The sequence below is a fragment of the Rhinatrema bivittatum genome, chromosome 4 (assembly GCF_901001135.1).
Source record: "Rhinatrema bivittatum chromosome 4, aRhiBiv1.1, whole genome shotgun sequence".
Classification (NCBI taxonomy): domain Eukaryota; kingdom Metazoa; phylum Chordata; class Amphibia; order Gymnophiona; family Rhinatrematidae; genus Rhinatrema; species Rhinatrema bivittatum.
In genome coordinates, this window is record NC_042618.1 from 206,571,327 (window position 1) to 206,589,086 (window position 17,760).

General features: G+C 46.7%; 1 protein-coding gene across 3 annotated transcripts; it reads left to right on the forward strand.

The window, feature by feature from the left end:
* The first annotated feature begins 586 nt into the window (after positions 1-586).
* FANCD2OS (FANCD2 opposite strand) lies at positions 587-6,756 on the forward strand. 3 transcript variants are annotated; one of them, XM_029599607.1, is made up of 3 exons: positions 620-695; positions 2,296-2,481; positions 6,193-6,756. In XM_029599607.1, the coding sequence occupies exon 3, from the start codon at positions 6,201-6,203 to the stop codon at positions 6,735-6,737; it is 537 nt and encodes a 178-aa protein (XP_029455467.1). In that variant the 5' UTR covers positions 620-695; positions 2,296-2,481; positions 6,193-6,200; the 3' UTR covers positions 6,738-6,756. The 3 variants fall into 3 exon arrangements, with proteins under 3 accessions (XP_029455465.1, XP_029455467.1, XP_029455468.1); XM_029599608.1 differs by lacking the exon at positions 620-695 and adding an exon at positions 1,532-1,992; XM_029599605.1 differs by lacking the exon at positions 2,296-2,481 and having other exon boundaries at positions 587-695.
* Positions 6,757-17,760: the final 11,004 nt, after the last annotated feature.

Consider the following 17,760-nt stretch of genomic DNA (forward strand, 5'->3'; position numbering starts at 1 on the left):
ATCTCACTGAACCCAGCTGTCCTGGACACGTACAGGGAACTGGAATATCTCATCTCAGGATAGTTCCTCTGCCCCTAGCATTGCATCTTACTACAAATTCAATGGTTTCCCATAAGTTTCCTGCATTTCATTATACATTCACAGCTCTATACTCTCATTACAAATCTTGCAAAGCATTGCAATCGCTTCCTTCTCCCAACTTCATATAGGCAAACCCGGGTTTCACATCTCAAATGTCTTCCATTCACTAGGGTACATGCACATCTTCCAGTTTTACGCAGCTTGTGTTTCATTACACATACTGCATCTTTCTCTTGGTTTGTATCTCATTATGTCTTTCTTGGATCTATCCTCTTGGCTTCGCATCCCATTACACCTCCCCCTCACCCGCTCGGATTATTGGCAATCTTTACATTTGTGGAAGTGAGAATTTATTCTCCTGATCATTAAGGTGTCAAACTACAGAGTTCTAGACGCTTTGAACTTGGCCCTGGATGCGCGGGCAGCAAAGAACGCGAGCCGGCCGCTTGGCTCGGGCTGGACCGCGCGGATGCAGCCACCGCTCCCGGGCCCCACGCGAACCCCGCGGGTTGCTAGGAGCCGCCCGAAGAGAAAAATGCACCGTGCTCGAAGCAAGAGAGCGGCTGCAGCAGCAGTGGCCGGAGCACGGCCAGGGAGCTGCGCAGCCCCCAGCGGTGAGTGAGGGGTGGGAAGCTGCTCCCAAGGAAAGGTGTAGTCCCTCGGGGTGGGAAAGAGACCGAGGCCAACAAGGAGCACGTGACCGGCGAGGCTGCGCCCTGCAGCCACTCGCTTCATTACTTCAGTCAAAATTCAAGGCAAGGCAATGGGCTCTGAGCCCTCAGGCCTTGGCTCCCGGGAAAAGGTTTCTAGGGACTCCCTGCATATTGCTTCTTCCGTCAGTATTAGGCTTTGTTTTTCAATCTAAACTGAAGAACAGACGCCGCGCGGAAGGAAGCTGCCGCCTTTCCTGTCTGGTACGGTGGGGCCATTGGGCTTCCAAACAGTACTGGATGGGACAGTGGGTCCATCGCTTCCCTGCAACACCCCCCTTTCTTGCTGCATTACCGATCTGCTCCCTGCCGCTTATCTTTGAATCAAAGGTCCAACACAACAACAATCAAAGTGGCGAAAGGAATGATGAAGATCTTTGTATTGTCTGCAGTAAATGGGTTTCTTAAAAATCTGAGCAGATGGCAGCTGAAAATTACAGGGAGACTAAAAAGATCGCAGCTTTACAAAAAGGATAAATAGAATAGTTAATATAACGAATTTTGTCAGCAAAGGAGCACGTAAAGGACCAATTTTGAAAACCCCAGACATTTTGAAGAACCTGCAGACTTCCTGCAGACCTGTAATTTTGTACAGGGTGGGTGGATATGGCAACCCTCAGGATGACCCCCTTTTTCCTGAGCTAAATCTAGTTGCCTTATTTCTTTGTAAAATAAACCATATTATAATAGTAGCACATGTTCTACATGAATAATAGGTTTAGTCAGTGAGAAGGGTAGTAGGTTTCAGGCCCACTTATTTGCACAAATAAACCACAGAAGTATTTAATTAATTTTTCTAAGATTTAATACTCACAGGTTGGCCAGGGTCCAACTGTTTTCAGTCCCCAGTGGGGCAGGACATTAACAGCCTCCTCCCACCCCAGCTTGTTATTTCTCAACCTTGGCCAAAAGGCCCAGAATGGTCCAGTCTGTTGCTAGTTCACACCTACTTTTGATCTTAGCCAAGACCCAGCAATAGTAATTTCCATGTTAAGGCAATAAATTTAGAAAATGGAAATAATGTTAATAGTAGATGATAATGCTAGTTGGCTGCCTCAGTAAAAGCTCACTATAATTCTAGGGTTTCATGTGTTACTTCTGTACATATTTGCTTCAGATTTTAAATGGGCATTAAATAAGCACCATGCTAAAAAGCAAGTCAATGTGCTTATCCCAGAATTTATTTTTCACTCCCCCACAGGTAAGGATCTTCTGAACTTATCCCAGGATCTGGGCAGTCCTTTAGTATGTTACTATATATAAATGCTAGATCCATTAAGTGCTGTTGCATACAAAAAGAATGCAATAAATAACCATGGCAGTTGGAATATAGATCTTGGAAAATGGTTATCATTTGATTGTATCAGTCTGTTCACATCAGCCATGATTGAGCAGAGGGCAGGTCTCCTTTCAGCATGATTGAGCTGATGGTGATTATAGTTCCTTGGGTCATGAACACTCCGATCCATTTTGAGCCTTTGAGTTTCTTTTTTTGCATTTTTAGTTTGTGTTATTTTCTACACTCTTGTGGCTGGAGTCCCCCCCACTGGAAAGTGCTGCTCCAGGAGGACTGCAGTGAACTGCCCTCTGCCACAGCAGGGGGTTTCTTCATAGTTTTGCAAGGGTCCAAGTACAACATTGTCAGAAACAGCCCTGGAGGTCTCAGAAGCAGCCTCAGTGCCAGAACAAGGTATTGTAAAGATAAAGAGAGGCCTATTTATTCTGTCCCAGCTGTACATACCTATAGAAATGTTTTTCTTCTATTGGTTCTATTTGATGGTTAGTAGAAATAACTGTTTCCAGCTGGTAGAGGCTCTTAGCCTGATCTCAGCTGTGAATGGAAAGCACATTAAACAGATAGCTTTTGAGTTAAGGTCTGTTCTAATGTGATATTTGCATAGTGTTCTGTCCCTAACTGGACTACACTGACTTTTAGGGGCCTGTACTGATGTACAGGATAATGGTGCTATAATGCATGTTGACACCATAATATCGAAAGAGAAAAGCAACCAAGGATGATTACAGGTAGGGCAATAGTCTTGCTTTATCAAGAACAGAAGGCAATATAATAGGAACTGACCGCTTCTGCAAATGTTCATGCCCTGAACTACCCCTACCCAACTGCACCAGATCCAGCTCTTCACACATTCTCTCAAATTTCAGATTTCACTTGAATGTTTATTAGAAGTTCTAAAATATTATTACATTTCAACTGCACACTTCTTAAAAGAGAAACCTCTGCAAAAAAGTTTGAGAAGCTATGAAATGGGGTAGATCAGGTAATTAAAGGATGGTTACTTTTCAAATAATTCTAGAACAAGGGACATGCCTTGAAATTAACAACCTGCAGCTTTAAAACAAATTGTAGAAAGTACTTTTTCACTCAGAGCACAATCAAGATGTGGAACGTGTTGTCAGACAACAAAAGTCAAGACACCTAGCATAGGGTGTAAGAAAAGTTTGGATAAGGTCGTAGAGAAAAAGGCCTTAGACTATTATTAGCCATGTAAACTAGGGAAAACTGAATCTCTGGCTATAAGCAAGTAAGACTGGATCTATTCTTTGGGATCCTGCCAGGTACTTGTGACCTGATAGGATTAAAAGAAAGTAATTTAAGGAGTGAACATTGTATGGGCCCTTGCTGGAAGAAATTGCTGCTCTTGGGCTTAGCATCCTGCAGACCTTTATGACATCACATGTTCTGAGGCCAAAGGAAAGTAATATTCCCCTTCCGGGAGCCAGTCAAATGTCTTATGATGAAACTATTCCTTGTGTCTGAAAGCATACCAGTTCACTTTGCATATTGTGATCCTGTTGGCTAGAGGTAACAATGTGCCTCTCATTAGCCAATCAGATGGCAGGAGACACTTTGCTTTAACGTTAAGTACATACTTACCATAGTTGAGAGTCTGTTGACCTGAAAAGACTGAATGACATGAAATAAAGACTTCACTCCCTAGTGCTTTATTCTGTTTCAGCAGCAGTCTATTTAAAAACAAAACGCCAGTATACTTTTAGAAGGCAATTTTCAGACTACCTGCAAAGTCCGTGTGTACTTTTTGCCCACAGATTTTGCACTAATTTTCAAACAGATAGGTTTCCTTTTGAAAATTACCTAAGAAAAAGTACCTGCACAACTTTGCACCTTCTTTCTTGATAAAAGTACACATATACTTGCAAGCCCTGCTCCTGTAAACACTTCCCGTCACCACAGGTAAATGACTCAGAAAATTGCCCTTTTATGGGGAAATTTTATTTTAAAAAAAGGCAGCATATATGCATAGAAATTACACCAGTTTTCAAAGTAGACACCGCTTTGCAAATTATCCTATCAGCTCTACCCTCAAAGAACATCTGCTACATCGTCCACACAGATTTATTTTGTGAAATTTTACACACATACTTTTTCAAATCCAAAATGTGCAAATCCAAACATTTTCTCCAATTCCATCCCCCAGGAACATCTCCACTCAGGCCAATTAAACTTGGCACAAACAGGACATACATGTGCAAGTTTACCCACACATTGGGTGCAAAATTTCAGAAAAGGCCACTTCTGTGAATAAAAATACTCTTTTACCGACAGAAATCCCTTTGAAAATTACACTCCCTATGTTCTCATGGCAAATGATAATACTTGCCCTTTCTAAAGCTGAAAAAGATGCATGGCTTATAGTGTTATCCTCAATTAGAGATTCATTTTTTCCTTATAAAATAAGGAAAACATCTGAGAAGTTAATTTAACAGAATAAGTGTTTACTATCTGTAGACAAGCACTAGTCCTGTTGCTTATGGGAAAATTTTCTGTACCAACAAACAAACATTTCCAGTCACCCTGCCAGAGTCGTGCAGGACAGTCTGTCTCACAGGATGAGGGGGAAACTTTCCATTAGTTATTCAGCATGGTTGTGCTAAAAATAGGATAATTTTGGAAAACTGACTGTACTTTGTTTCTCTTTTAAGGGAAGAGGAGGGTCTGAATAGAGTAGATGAGTGATTCAGATATCAAGCTTAAGCTCCTTGGATTGTTGACATGTAGTGGTACCTATTTTGCATAAATCTCACTTATTGCTGTCATCTGTTGGATGGATTTCATTGCCCCAAACTGGCAGTGTCATAGATGCCTCGTAGACCACTGTGTAATATGATTTGTGACACTTGGGGCACATGTCTGGACTCAGCACAGTCAAAGCATCACAAGCTGAAAAAGAACTTCCACAACTTAAACCTGAAATCTTACATTTACAAAAAGACGGACAGTTTGTTAGTCTTCATTGGATTTTTCAACAAAGTAGAATTGTTTTTGAAAATTAAACACACGCATTCATAAGAGATATATAGAAGACCTTTCTTCTTCCTCTGTGCCATATGACTAGCCTGTGGTTGGGTGGTTCCAGGAACTAGATATACCGTAACAGCACAGCGCAAATGATGATAGCACCATTCTTTCTTATATGTTAAAGAGCTACTTTATTATTCTGCCCAAGAGCTTTTTATATTTTTAGCCTACTTTTGGAATAAAGGGAGGCTTACGTGATCACCCTGTGTGTGTCTCTTCTGCCAATAACTTTCCTATTGGGTGTGCTGACAACACCAAATTTTCAGGCTATAGCAGAGGGACCTAAAGAAGTTGACATGGGTAATTATTTTCTAGATCCATGTATTCTACAAATACACATGCATCATTCTCATCCCCTGCTAACTTTTCTGTTTTATGTCCACACCAAAGTTTCAAGATGTCAGGGAGGATATGAGGATTCTAACAGGTTTTTTTTTTTTGATTCAGTATTCTACAACTATGCACATACAATTATGGCACCTGATACTATTGGTTTGACATCTAATCCACACTACATTTTCTGGACCTGCCAGAAGGTTTACGAGTATTGTGGAAGGGGTATTTTTTTTGTACAGTCTCTATAATTTGCAATTATGCCACCTAATAACTTCTTGGTTTCATGTCTGATCCACACCAAAATTTCAGATAGCATGGGGGGGGGGGGGGCCCCTAAATGAATCACACAGATATTTTTTTCTGGTTTCACATTGATAGGGACACAGACAAGTGTGCACACACTCCAGAGAATAGGCTCCCTTAGTAGCTGTGTGTAGAATTTCTTTGTTTAATTACATAATCTAAAGATTTATTAAATGTTAGTAATTTCCAACCAGTGGTGGGTTCTTTAACCTAAAACTTTAAAGTTGTACATATTTTTTATCAAAGGTTTTCCTCCACTTACCAGCTGTAGCCTCACCCAAGTCGCAGTACTGCACATCTATTGTCAATTCCCTCCAGCACCTGGGGTCTTTTCTGAGGGTGGTATTGGATTTTGTGTTTAGTAGTATTTCATATACAGGAAGTTCTGCATTAGATCTAACAGCTTTCCTCGCTATCTGCTAGATGTGAGCATGGCAGGATACCAACTTTGGTCACCATGGACACCACTGGATGAGAGCTTCCAGTGGTTGAGACGCACAACCCCCAGACCTTCTACCAAGCACCCCTTCAGGGCACCGCAGTGTTTCCAGCCCAGTGCATCAGACTTGGAAGTGCAACTGCGCTTCCAGGAACTTGCAGGCATCATTGACAGCACATCACTTGAAGCAGGACTGAGCTCCAGGCTGCCTGGTTCCTCCTCCTCTGATCAGAAAGCTATCAAGAACAAAAAGGATGTCATTAAGCCAGAGCCAGTCAGACTAAGCGGGATGGACTCAGTGTTTGGGAGAATCATCACTGCTCAAGCCCCCAAGTGGACTGGGACATTCAGAGTTTCAGAGAAGTCTGCATTTTCTAAAATCATCAGCCGTGAGCACAAGTGGCCCATGGGACTGAAAGAGCCACAGATTCAAATGACAATAGCAATGTGCAAACAGCTATTGCGCTCCATTCTTTTACTTTATGCCACGTACAAGAAATGCACCTTTGCCTTAGAGCATTCCAAATAAAAGTTTTAGGTTTGCCTTATGATTCTATTCAATCTTGTGCAAAGAAGGCTGGAATCCAGCCCATCAGGGCAGAGCAGTATCTGCATTGAGGGCTGTGCGCAGCTTTCCTTTGTGGGCATTAGAGATGCGCATTTGTTTCCTTGATTCGGTGGGTACATGTGTACCTCAATGACATTCTAGTACACATGGGAAAATGGGTAGTATGCTTGTATCTCATATGATTTAAAGCTTTCAATTAACTCTGTACCTCACTCTGCAAACATGCATATTATGCTTTTTTCACGTACACTAGAAAATCTGCAAGGTAAGTGCATACCCACCGAATAAAGGAAACAAATGCACATCACTAGTTAGCATTATTTCAGAGCCAATCAAAAACTACTGCTTCCAACTCCTTCCTTCAATTCCTGTCACTACTCTTACGCCATAAATCACACAGCATTCATAGCTCAGGCTGTCAACATTATCACTGAAAAATAAGGGACAGTTTCTAGATGGAATACACAGAAATAAAAGGTCAACAAAAAATATATATGTAAGGTGATACTTTTTTTTACTGGAGTAAGCAGAGTTGCTTACCTGTAACAAGTGTTCTTCTAGGTCAGCAGGATGTTAGTCCTCATAGATGGTAGTCCTCACAGATGGGTGACATCATCAGATGGAGCCCGGCACAGGAAACTGACTGGCACACTGAGCATGCCCAGCATGCCACTATCCACACAGCTATGCAGGGTCCCTCTTCAGTCTCGTATCTTAGTGAAAAAAGATGAGCGAAAAATAAACCGACGGAGAACCCAACACCGCAGGGTGGTGGGCGGGGTTTCTGAGGAATAACATCCTGCTGTCCTAGAACACCTTCTGGAGGTGTTCTAGGACAGGTAAGCAGCAACCAGGATCATGGTGCCCTTGTCTTGCTGGAGCTTCACTAGAGTCTTCCCTACCAGCGGCAGCGGAGGATAAGCGTACAGTAGGCCCTTGCCCCAAAATCGGGCAAAGGCATCCAAGGCTGGTTCCCTGTCTTCCCTGTACAGGGAGCATAAGGGGGGGGGGGGGGGGTCACTTTGTAATTCTGAGGAGAGGCAAAGAGATCCACGTCCGGACTGCCCCAGTGGTGGAAGATCCCAACTGCAACTGCTGGATTGAGTGACAACTCGTGAGGGTGAAATGTTCGACTCAGGCAGTCTGCCACCACATTGTCCATCCTTGCAAGGTAAACTGCTCACAAGAGCATGTCCTTGGACAGCCCAGGCCCAAATCTGTAACACCTCCTGGCAAAGCAAGAAGGAGCCTATGTGTCTCTCTGCTTGTTTATGTACCACATTGTGACCTGGTTGTCGGTCTGGATCAGAACCACTTTGTGGGCCAGGTAGTCCTGGAACACCGAGAGGGTGTACCGGATGGCTTGCAGCTCTAGGAAGGTGGTTTGATAACTCGCTTCCTGCTCCGACCACATACCCTATGGGTGGAGACTGCCCACATGCTCCCCAGCCCAAGGTAGAGGCATCAGTGGTCAACACCACTTGGGGGGATGGCGCTTGTAAGGGAAGGCCTCTGAGCAAGTTGGGCAGACTCTCCCACCAGGAGAGGGAAGCTGTAGTGGTGAGGTAACATGGACCAGTGTTGAGAGGGCCTGGGTGGCTTGGAGTCATTGAGAATGGAGTCTCCACTGCACAACTCACATGGCTAGTCGGGCAAGTGGAATGACATGCACTGCTGCTGCCGTGTGGCCCAGTAAGTGGAGTAATACTCTGGCAGAGACCATTCAACGATGACGGATAGAGTGCGCCAGCGATGCCAGGCTCTGGGTGCGGTCCTGGGAAAGAAACGCTCTGGTGAGAGTCGTGTCCAGCAGAGCCCCAATAAACGCCAGTTGCTGGGATGGGCTTAAGTGAGATTTGGGGAGATTGATCACGAACCCCAGTGACTGCAGCACCTTGGCTGTGAAGCAGAGGGAGCATACAGCCCCCTCCTGCGTGGTGCTCCTGATAAGCCATTTCTTCAGGTAGGGGAACATGTGTATCCCACTGCGGTGCAGGTTTGCCCCCACTACTGCCAGACACTTTGTAAATACCCACGGGGCAGAGGTGAAGCCGAATAGCAGCACCTGGTATTGGAAGTGCCTGTGGCCCACCAGGAAGCGGAGATACTTCCTGTGAGGTGGAAATATGGCTATATGGGCGTAAGCATCCTTCAGATCAAGAGAGCAGAGTCAATTGCTTTTGTGAAGGAGAGGGATCAGGGTGCCCAAGGAGACCATTTTGAAGTGTTCCCACTGTAAGAACCTGTTTAAGGCTCTGAGGTCGAGAATAGGCTGGAGGCCGCCTGTTTTCTTTGGTATCAGAAAATACCTCGAGCAGAAACCCTGACCCTGCTGACAGCGGGGCACATGTTCGACGGCTCCAGCTTGTAACAAGACTGAAAGTTTAGACTCGAGGACCTCCTGATGTTCCAAGGAGTCCCCCATGTTGGGAGTGGCAGAGAATCTGCTGGGACTGTTTTGAAGTTCAGGCGGTAACTGTGTTGCACAATGGTCAGAACCCAACGGTCGGTGGTAATGGGGCCCCAATGTTCTGTGAACAGATACAGTCAGCCTCCGACTGGCGGGCAAGGATCCGTAGGTACCGGAAATTGCCATCCGCTTCCTCGCCGCCAGTCAAAAGGCCGCAGCTGGGCTTGGCTGCGGCGTGGGCTGCGCTGCTGGTGAGGCTGGCCCCTGGTTGTGGCAAGTGATGCCCTGGTATGGGAAGCCGGAGGGTAGTATCTCCTCTGGTGGTAAAAGGACTTGCGAGGCCCTGTCATGGGAGCCTGTGCCCGGAAGACGGCAGGTCTGAGGCGCTGGCCAAGAGCTGCTGCAAGGTTTCATGGTGGTCCTTGAGCTGAGCAACTGCATCTCGGACCTTGTCCCTGAAGAGATTCTCTCTAGTACAGGGCAGGTCAGCTAGTCTTTCTTGGACCTCTGGTTGTAGATTGAAGGCTCAAAACCAGGCCATGCGACGGGTGCTTATGCCCGCAGCAGATACTCTGGCTGCCATCTCGAAGACGACAGATTGCCCTCACGTTGTGCTTCCCAGCTTTTAGGCCCTTTTGTACTACTGCCTCCAACGCATCTTGCTCTGCCAGCTCTTGAACCTGTTTCCATAGGTTCCTATTGTACTGGTACATGTACAACTGGTAGGAGGCGATACGGGCAATGAGCATTGCCCCCTGAAAAACCCTCCTTCCAAGAGCATCCAGAGCTCTGTGTTCTTGCCCTGGAGGTGTGGATGAATGGGTATGGTATCTCTTGGCTTTTTTGAGGGCAGACTCGAGAACCACAGATTGCTGGGTGAGCTGTCATTTTTGGAAGCCTAGGACCTGCTGAACTAGATAAAGGGCTTTTGTCTTCCGGTTAACCGGGGGGACAGACCCCAGGTGCTCCCAGATCCTGTATAGAAGTTCTAAGAGAATTTCATAGAGCGGGATGGCCACCACCTCCTTCAGGACACCCACAAACTGGATGACTTCCAATATCTTGTGACAGGCATCCTCCTCTGTGAGGAGTTGAAAAGGAATGGCTTCTGCCATTGCCCTGACAAAGCCAGTGAAGGAGAGATCCTCTGGGGGAGAGCAACATCTCTCATCCGGAGGAGAAGGCTCAGATGGCAAGTCGCTGGAGTCCTCAGAAGAGGACAAACAATCATCCCCCCAGGGTCATATGAAGCATCTGTTATACCTGTCTGTCGCAGATGGCTGCGACCTCTCATGCTTACCTCTTTTTTCCCCTTCACTGTCAAGTCTGGGAAGAATGGCGGTCTCTGCTAATCCCCGCCGACCTCTCCGGCTTTCCCGGGACAGTGTGGGCGCTGCCGACCACCATCTTGGACCTGGAATTACTTAGGCTAAAGTGCAAGCGCCTCCTTTGAACACGTCATGGCGGGAACCTCGGGGGCGTCCTCTCCCGATGACGTCAATCCGCTAGTGTATTTAATCTGACCGGCCCTTGCCACCTTTGAGTTAGCAAGGAGTTCCATTTTGCTGAATCCACCTCATTCAAGGACTTCTTGTTCCTGACTTGGTCTTGGCATATACGCTTTGAGTACCTGCTCCTCGGGGGCTCCCCTGCGTTCCCAGCTATCCGCTCCTCAGAGAGCCTACCTGCTTGACCTACTACTAGACCTGCTTCTCAGGTCTCTCTCTCCAGGAACCATCATTTGTGAGTACTTCTACTGACTTCTACTATACAAACTGTATTGAGGATTCCCGTGGTGTACCCCGAGCCTCAGGCCACTACCGCCTCTTTCTTCAGTAGAAGCGGGCCACTACTGGATCTGTATTCCTGAGGTGTCTACACTCATCAGAAGGGATCCCTGGCGTACCCCGCTCCGCGGGCCACTACCGGATCTTCTCACCTGTGGCTTTGCTCTGGGTATTCCCCATTGCTCAGGACTGTACTATTACATCTCCTACTCTGTGGACATTAACTTTTCCTTCCTACCTAATAAAGTCTCTACTTCTAGCTGTGTCCACGCCACTGAGACTATGTCTGCTGACGGTGAGGCTCACAGGGCTCCTCCCTGTGGGCGGAGACACCTCTCATCTCAGCCCAGGGTTCACGTCCTTACAAAAACATAACAGCATCCTTCTCACTGACATCCCCGGGAAGATGGTGAGGGGGACCGGTACCCATTCTCAGTAGCGGCATCGAGGGTTGTCTGGGCAACCGCAGTGCTGAAGGCCTCAAGGGCATCGAAGGCACTGGAGGCACCGAGGGCACCAGCGGCCCATAAACTCCCGATGGCCTGGGAAGGGGCTTAGGGAGTGGAGGCGCCGTCAAGGGCCTCAGGCGTGGTTGCGCTTCTTCCTCTTCAGAGGATCCAATGATTGGAATCGCTCCAGAGGGGGATCTCGGCGGCCGATGAGGAACCAAAACTTCATCGGTAGAATGCCCAATAGGACGTTGAGATGCTCTAGCAGGGGCACTAGCAGCACAGGTGCTGGTTCCAGCGCCGGCATGGTGGCCAGCACTGGGGACGGTTCAATGCTCGAGGACACGGAGCACCACCTGTTGCACCCTGTGGTCCAACTCCTCTTGAAAATCCGGCGAGGAAAGTATGGATGGAGGAGGAGGACAAGGCATCACCGGACTCCTTGGGCGGCTGTGGAGGCTCAGTGCCCAAAACCGTAGTCTGTGGGGAATGCCTGGGACTCCCGGGTCTGGAAAAGGAAGGAGCATTGTCTCCACGGGGTCGCTTTGGGGGAGGCTCAGCATGGGCCGGTGTTCCCCTGGAACCGGCACTAGTGCCGTGCGATGACAACTGTCGGTGTCAGTGACGGTGTTTCCCTCGGTGCTCGGCCTGGTCCTTCTCCAGTGCCGAGATAGCCGACGATCTGGATGCCTTGGAACGATCAGACAACGAAGAGGTCCGGTCCCTCAATCCTTTTTCCTCACGAGGGGGGAATCAGATGGGATATGGAGGGCGATGCCAAGTCGGAGGAGTCTCCGCGACCCTTTGGTGTCTAGGTCCACAATGCTGCCCTCGATGGAGCCAACCTTTTGGCGCCAAAAAGCTGCTCCATTTTGTCCAGCCAGGAACGACGGCTTTTGGAGGTCATCTCAGCACAGTCATGGCACCCACAGATGTTGTAGGAAGCCCCCAGGCAGAGGATAGAAACCTTGTGCGGATCCATGACAGACATGGTCTGGGGGCACTGGGGGCATTTCCGAAAACCGGACGCCATAAAATAAGCTGGCGAGCAGTCGATGGCCACCGGAAGGCAATACACTTGGGAATAGACTGCAGAGGACGAGGAAAAAACACTTACCGAAATGTTGGGGAAACTGATAGCGAGAGGGACTCTGCGCATAGGAAAAACGGAGAAAATCCTCAATGGAGAGATTAGTTTTGAAAAGTTTTGGAGAGAGCTCCAAAATTGCGAGGCAATTGCTTCGCAGAAAAAAATGAGACTGAAGAGGTACCCCACGTGGCCGTGTACCTCCCACCTGAAGGCAAAGTGTTCAGCCTGTTTGTTTTCTGCATCAAGGGGTTACAATGTCGCACACTGGAAAGAGGCAAAGAAGCATTGATCTTCTTTGTTGAATGCTGCCAGGAGCAGGGACATTCTGGTTGCAGGCATAAATCCCCCAAAGCATTCTCGCAGAGGTGAGCTCACCCTCAATGTATTCCCAAGAATCACAACAGCCTCCAGAGGTCCAGGTGTTTATCATTGATACATCTCTGTCTTCCCAGGAAAATATGATGCCACATCCTGCCTTCCAATCAGTGTTGGCATTGGAAATCTTTGGAGACGAGTTGGACAGGTAGATTGATGTCTTATATTCTCTTTTTATTGTCAATTATTTTATGCATGTTTCATTGTTAAGCGCCTAGACCATTCTGTGTTAGGCGGTCTATAAATTTAATAATAAATGTCTAGACTGCTGCTGGAGTCCTTATAGCTGCCCAGCAGCTTTATACAGACATTGGTACTGGTGTTGGCTCCAGGAAGGGAATCTACATTGACATCTGCTCCACCAATAGTCATCTCCAGTCCTCTTGGGTGGAAAGCTTCCCTCAGGTGGAGTTCCGCAGAGTCCAGGTCCTAACAGACAAGACTCTCCTCTTCTATCTGGGTCTTTCCCTTGGCTACCAGTCAGGTTGTGACTGAGTATTTCTGGGGGTGTGATTATAGATTTGGAGATATTTCTGAAGAAGAGGAATTGACAGGTCTTCCCTCCAAACCTTTTCCTCCACCAGAAAGGAGGAAGTCTCCACCAGCAGACCTCTCCTTTACTGGCTTTATACAGAGTATACGTTCGAACAAGAGAGGAAACAAGTCACTTGTTATAGAAAAAAACGGAGGAAAATCCTCAGTGGAGGATTAATTTACATTAATCTAAAATTAACAATTTTAGATGTGAGAACAACGTCATCAGACACCAGTGCAATTGATTTTAATCCACTGTCTCTCGCCATGCAATGGACCACAAACAGCATTGGCTGTTTTAGCACTCTACTGTAATCATTTGACGGTGTCTCATATATAACAAACACCTAATAATCCATTTATTCAAAACAACTTTAATATATCCCAAATTTTTTTTAATCTTTTTACCATATATTATATTCTACTAAAAATACTTAGCTCCCACTGTAGCGTTCCAAACACTGCCCAACATGGACCATGTTTCGGCTGTCACCAGCCTTCATCAGGGGACACCTCATATGTGTAAATCATCAAGACGTCTTGTCTAATATCGCATTCATCCTACAAATAAACAAAACACATTAAAAACAAACACATCCTCTCACTCCAATCAATTGCTCTTCAGTCTAGTTTTTTTCTGCGAAGCAATTGCCTCACAGTCTTGGAGCTCTCTCCAAAACTTTTCAAAACTATTTTGGAGAGAGCTCCAAGACTGTGAGGCAATTGCTTCGCAGAAAAAAACTAGACTGAAGAGCAAATGATTGGAGTGAGAGGATGTGAGTTTGTTTTTAATGTGTTTTGTTTATTTGTAGGATGAATGCGATATTAGACAAGACGTCTTGATGATTTACACATATGAGGTGTCCCCTGATGAAGGCTGGTGACAGCCGAAACATGGTCCATGTTGGGCAGTGTTTGGAATGCTACAATGGGAGCTAAGTATTTTTAGTAGAATATAATATATGGTAAAAAGATTTTAAAAAATTTGGGATATATTAAAGTTGTTTTGAATAAATGGATTACTAAGTGTTTGTTATATATGAGACACCGTCAAATGATTACAGTAGAGTGCTAAAACAGCCAATGCTGTTTGTGGCCCATTGCATGGCGAGAGACAGTGGATTAAAATCAATTGCACTGGTGTCTGATGACGTTGTTCTCACATCTAAAATTGTTAATTTTTTCTATAACAAGTGACTTGTTTCCTCTCTTGTTCGAACGTATTCATTATTGAGGGGAGTTTGGCTTCTGTGTTGTGATTAAATATTTATACAGAGAATGGCAGAAGCCATGCCATTTCCTTTGAGGGAGGAGGATGAGACCAAAATCAAAATACTGGACATGCTCCAGTTTGTGGAGACTCCTGATGAGATTGTGGCATTCTCAGTCCATGAGATCTTTCAGAAGGTACAATTGAGGATGTGGGAGAAGCCCCTCTCTGTGGCTACTATGAATAAGATGATGAATGATATATCTCATCCAAAAGGCTCCTGGATTTTTAATAAAAGGCAGCTACTGCACCAAGCTGTGGTGGTTGAATATGCTCAAGGGCCAAGAGAATTAGGGAAGGATTCCAGAAATTTGGACATTCTTGGGAGGAAGATTTTTCAGGTAGCTAAGCTCAATGTCCACATAGCTTATCAGCTGTTCATGGGCCAATACATACAGGACTTGCTGTAACAAAGGTGAGAAGCAGCAGAACAGCTTCCTGAAAAGCAGAATGATAACTTCCAGTCAGTTGTGGACAAGGTATGGAGTGTGAAAAACACATGGGTAGGTCAACCTTTAGAGTCTCTACTGTGGCGATTGGTCGAGGGACTGCAAGACTACCCATTCAAAACCCAGTGAACTTGCTTGAGAGAGATTTGTATTCAATGGAGACAGTACATGCAAATTATCTCATGCATATTCATTGTGGATATCATGAAAATCTGGCATGTTTGTGGCTCTTGAGGACTGGAGCTGGCCACCCCTGCACTGAAGAGTACTGTGGCGCCAAGCACACCGCTTTTGTCTCGAGGCGATTGATTGACCACGCTGCCTCCTCCGGAGACCACTGACCCTGGACCGAATGAGACTGATACACATCCCCCCATCCGGCAAGACTGGCATCCATCATCACAATCACCCACTGAGGCACCTTGAGATCTGCTCCATGTGCCAAGTGATCCTGCACCAGCCACCAGCTGAGACTGGACCTGGCAGACTCTGTGAATGGTAAAGGAACTTGAAATTCCTCTGACATAGGATCCCACCGGGACAACAATGCCCTCTGCAAGGGTCTCATATGGGCAAATGCCCACAGAACCAGTTCCAGAGTGGACGCCGTAGCCCCCAGAATCTGTAGGTTATCTCAGACTCTGGGAACTGGTGTCCTCAGAAGACGCTGTACTTGAGATTGTAGCTTGGTGGCCCTTTTGTCTGGAAGGAAGACCTTGCCGAGACGGGTATCAAACTGGGCTCCTAAGAAGTCCAGGATCTGAGATGGCTGTAAATGACTCTTGGCTTGGATGACCACCCATCCCAGGGACTGTAGGTGATGCACCACCACAGCTACCACCTGCCGGCAGAGCGCCTCCAATTTTGCCCGAATGAGCCAATTGTCCAAGTACGGGTGGGCTAGAACCCCTTCCTTGTGAAGAGCTGCTGCCATCACCACCACCATTACCTTGGTGAAAGTATGTGGAGCCTTTGTCAGGCCAAAAGGAAGGGTGCAGAATTGGAAATGCAGTCCCAGGATCATGAAGCAAAGAAATTTCTGATGATCCCGCCGTATACCTATATGCAGATAAGCTTACGTCAGATCCAGAGACGCCAGGAACTCTCCCTTGTGTACTGCTGTGATGACCAAGCGCAAGGTCTCCATACGGAAATGCAGGATCTTGAGGGCCCTGTTCACCTTCTTCAGATCCAGAATGGGACGGAAGGACCCGTCTTTCTTTGGCACCACAAAGTAAATGGAGTAACGTCCCTTCCCCTTTTCCCCGGGAGAGACCGGAACAATAGCCCTCAGGGAGAACAGCCGGTGAATGGTCTGACGGCCCGCATGGAGATTCCAGAAAAAGGTCTCTGAGAGGGTGAGCAAATTCTAAAGCGTAATTGTGAGTGATAATACCGAGCACCCACTTGTCTGAGGTTATCTTGGCCCACTCCTTGAAGAAAAGGGAGGAACGGGCTGGCTGCTATTCATTGTGAAGATTTTGCCCTCCTGTCCCTGCCCAAAGGAAGGTTCAGGGACAGGAGGCAGCATGGCTGGTTGGGCAGCCTTTTTTGGCTAGGCCCCACTCTGAGGCTTTTCCACTGCGCGCCGCATGGTAAGCTGCAACAGTGTTTTGCACTTGGGAGAGGAGCCTAAACCAGCGCCCCTGGGTGGCGACGATTCTCGAGTCTTTCGGCTCTTTCAGAGGGAGGAACTTAGCCCTCTTATTCCGCATGTCTTGGCAAAGCTGGGAATTGCGGCACCTTTTGAGGATCCCAGTCTGGATTCGGTGGACCCAGTCCTGGCGGGACTATGGGGCCCAGCTAAGACTCTTGTTTCCTCAGTTGATACAACAGCTCATGACCTTGGGTGTGGGATACTCCGGAAGCGGGTCTTTGAGTGGGAAGAGCTATGGATAAGCTGTATCCCTTGCCAGAGGACATCCTTGAGCTTCTGAGGATGCCGAAGGTGGATGCTTCAGTCTCGGTGGTCACCAAAAGGACCACCATCCCGGATGAACGTTGAAATGGCACGCCAAGCTCAGAGACCGGGGAAAGGGGAATCCCTAAATAACCCTTCCTCTCTGTCTCTGTAAGATAACTTTTTTTTTTTTTTTTTTTAAACTTACCTGAGCTCAGCCCTTCCTATCTGAGTACAGAGGTGGTCTTCTAGCTGCGGGGGGCATCTTCCGTCACTGCCACGCTCTGCTTCCTGTACCCGCTGCCTTTAAGCTGTACAATCAGCTAAGTCCACGGTAGCTGAAAAACCAGCTATCGGACAAAGCACACATCTAAGGGACCATGGAAATCTCCTCAGGAATTCTCAACTGTGGGAGGGAATATTTAGTATCACCACAGGAGAACAAAGAATCAATTCTTTTTTTTTTTTTTTTTTTAATTCTCCTTGTAAAATCTGAAGCAATCCCCAGTAGGAAGATGCACTTCCACCAACTGCTAGAGACAGAGAATGCTGGCAGGCTGATGTCACTGTAGGACTATATATACTGTGACCTCAGTTTGCTCCGTCTTCATCTACTGGTAGAGGTGCATAACCCATTGGTCCTGAATCCATCTATCCACATGCTAGGAAAGTTTGTTTTTTTGGACTTCCAATTATTTCAAGATAATGACAAGACTGGAA